Genomic DNA, 1125 nt, shown 5'->3' with positions numbered 1-1125 from the left:
AGTTCTCTGTGAAGAGAGGTAATGAGAGATAAATTATATTTAAAGAAAGTTAACTATGAAGAAAGGTAGTGAGAGATATAAATTATATTTAAAGAAAGTTAACTATGAAGAAAGGTAATGAGAGATATAAATTATATTTAAAGAAAGTTAACTATGAAGAAAGGTAGTGAGAGATATAAATTATATTTAAAGAAAGTTAACTATGAAGAAAGGTAATGAGAGATATAAATTATATTTAAAGAAAGTTAGCTATGAAGAAAGGTAGTGAGAGATATAAATTATATTTAAAGAAAGTAAACTATGAAGAAAGGTAATGAGAGATATAAATTATATTTAAAGAAAGTTAACTATGAAGAAAGGTAATGAGAGATATAAATTATATTTAAAGAAAGTTAACTATGAAGAAAGGTAGTGAGAGATATAAATTATATTTAAAGAAAGTTAACTATGAAGAAAGGTAATGAGATATATAAATTATATTTAAAGAAAGTTAGCTATGAAGAAAGGTAGTGAGAGATATAAATTATATTTAAAGAAAGTTGACTATGAAGAAAGGTAATGAGAGATATAAATTATATTTAAAGAAAGTTAGCTATGAAGAAAGGTAATGAGAGATATAAATTATATTTAAAGAAAGTTAACTATGAAGAAAGGTAGTGAGAGATATAAATTATATTTAAAGAAAGTTAACTATGAAGAAAGGTAATGAGAGATATAAATTATATTTAAAGAAAGTTAACTATGAAGAAAGGTAATAGCTATGAAGAAAGGTAGTGAGAGATATAAATTATATTTAAAGAAAGTTAGCTATGAAGAAAGGTAGTGAGAGATATAAATTATATTTAAAGAAAGTTAGCTATGAAGAAAGGTAGTGAGAGATATAAATTATATTTAAAGAAAGTTGGCTATGAAGAAAGGTAGAGAGAGATATAAATTATATTTAAAGAAAGTTAACTATGAAGAAAGGTAATGAGAGATATAAATTATATTTAAAGAAAGTTAACTATGAAGAAAGGTAGTGAGAGATATAAATTATATTTAAAGAAAGTTAACTATGAAGAAAGGTAATGAGAGATATAAATTATATTTAAAGAAAGTTAGCTATGAAGAAAGGTAATGAGAGAT

At 22.8% G+C, this 1125-nt stretch overlaps 1 protein-coding gene across 1 annotated transcript; it reads left to right on the top strand.

Annotated features, from left to right (window-relative positions):
- Positions 1 to 153: 153 nt before the first annotated feature.
- LOTGIDRAFT_176764 (hypothetical protein) lies at positions 154 to 1064 on the top strand (the record flags this gene model as incomplete). The annotated part of the gene is made up of 9 exons (XM_009058947.1): positions 154 to 212; positions 242 to 310; positions 389 to 457; positions 487 to 555; positions 585 to 653; positions 683 to 751; positions 800 to 868; positions 898 to 966; positions 996 to 1064. Coding segments are annotated over 9 exons (611 nt in total), but the record flags the coding sequence as incomplete, so codon positions are not given.
- Positions 1065 to 1125: the final 61 nt, after the last annotated feature.

Source organism: Lottia gigantea, assembly GCF_000327385.1.
Source record: "Lottia gigantea unplaced genomic scaffold LOTGIsca_3602, whole genome shotgun sequence".
In the NCBI taxonomy this organism is placed as follows: Eukaryota; Metazoa; Mollusca; class Gastropoda; family Lottiidae; genus Lottia; species Lottia gigantea.
The sequence above is the reverse complement of the archived record's forward strand: the minus strand, read 5'-3'. Positions and strand labels throughout refer to the sequence as shown.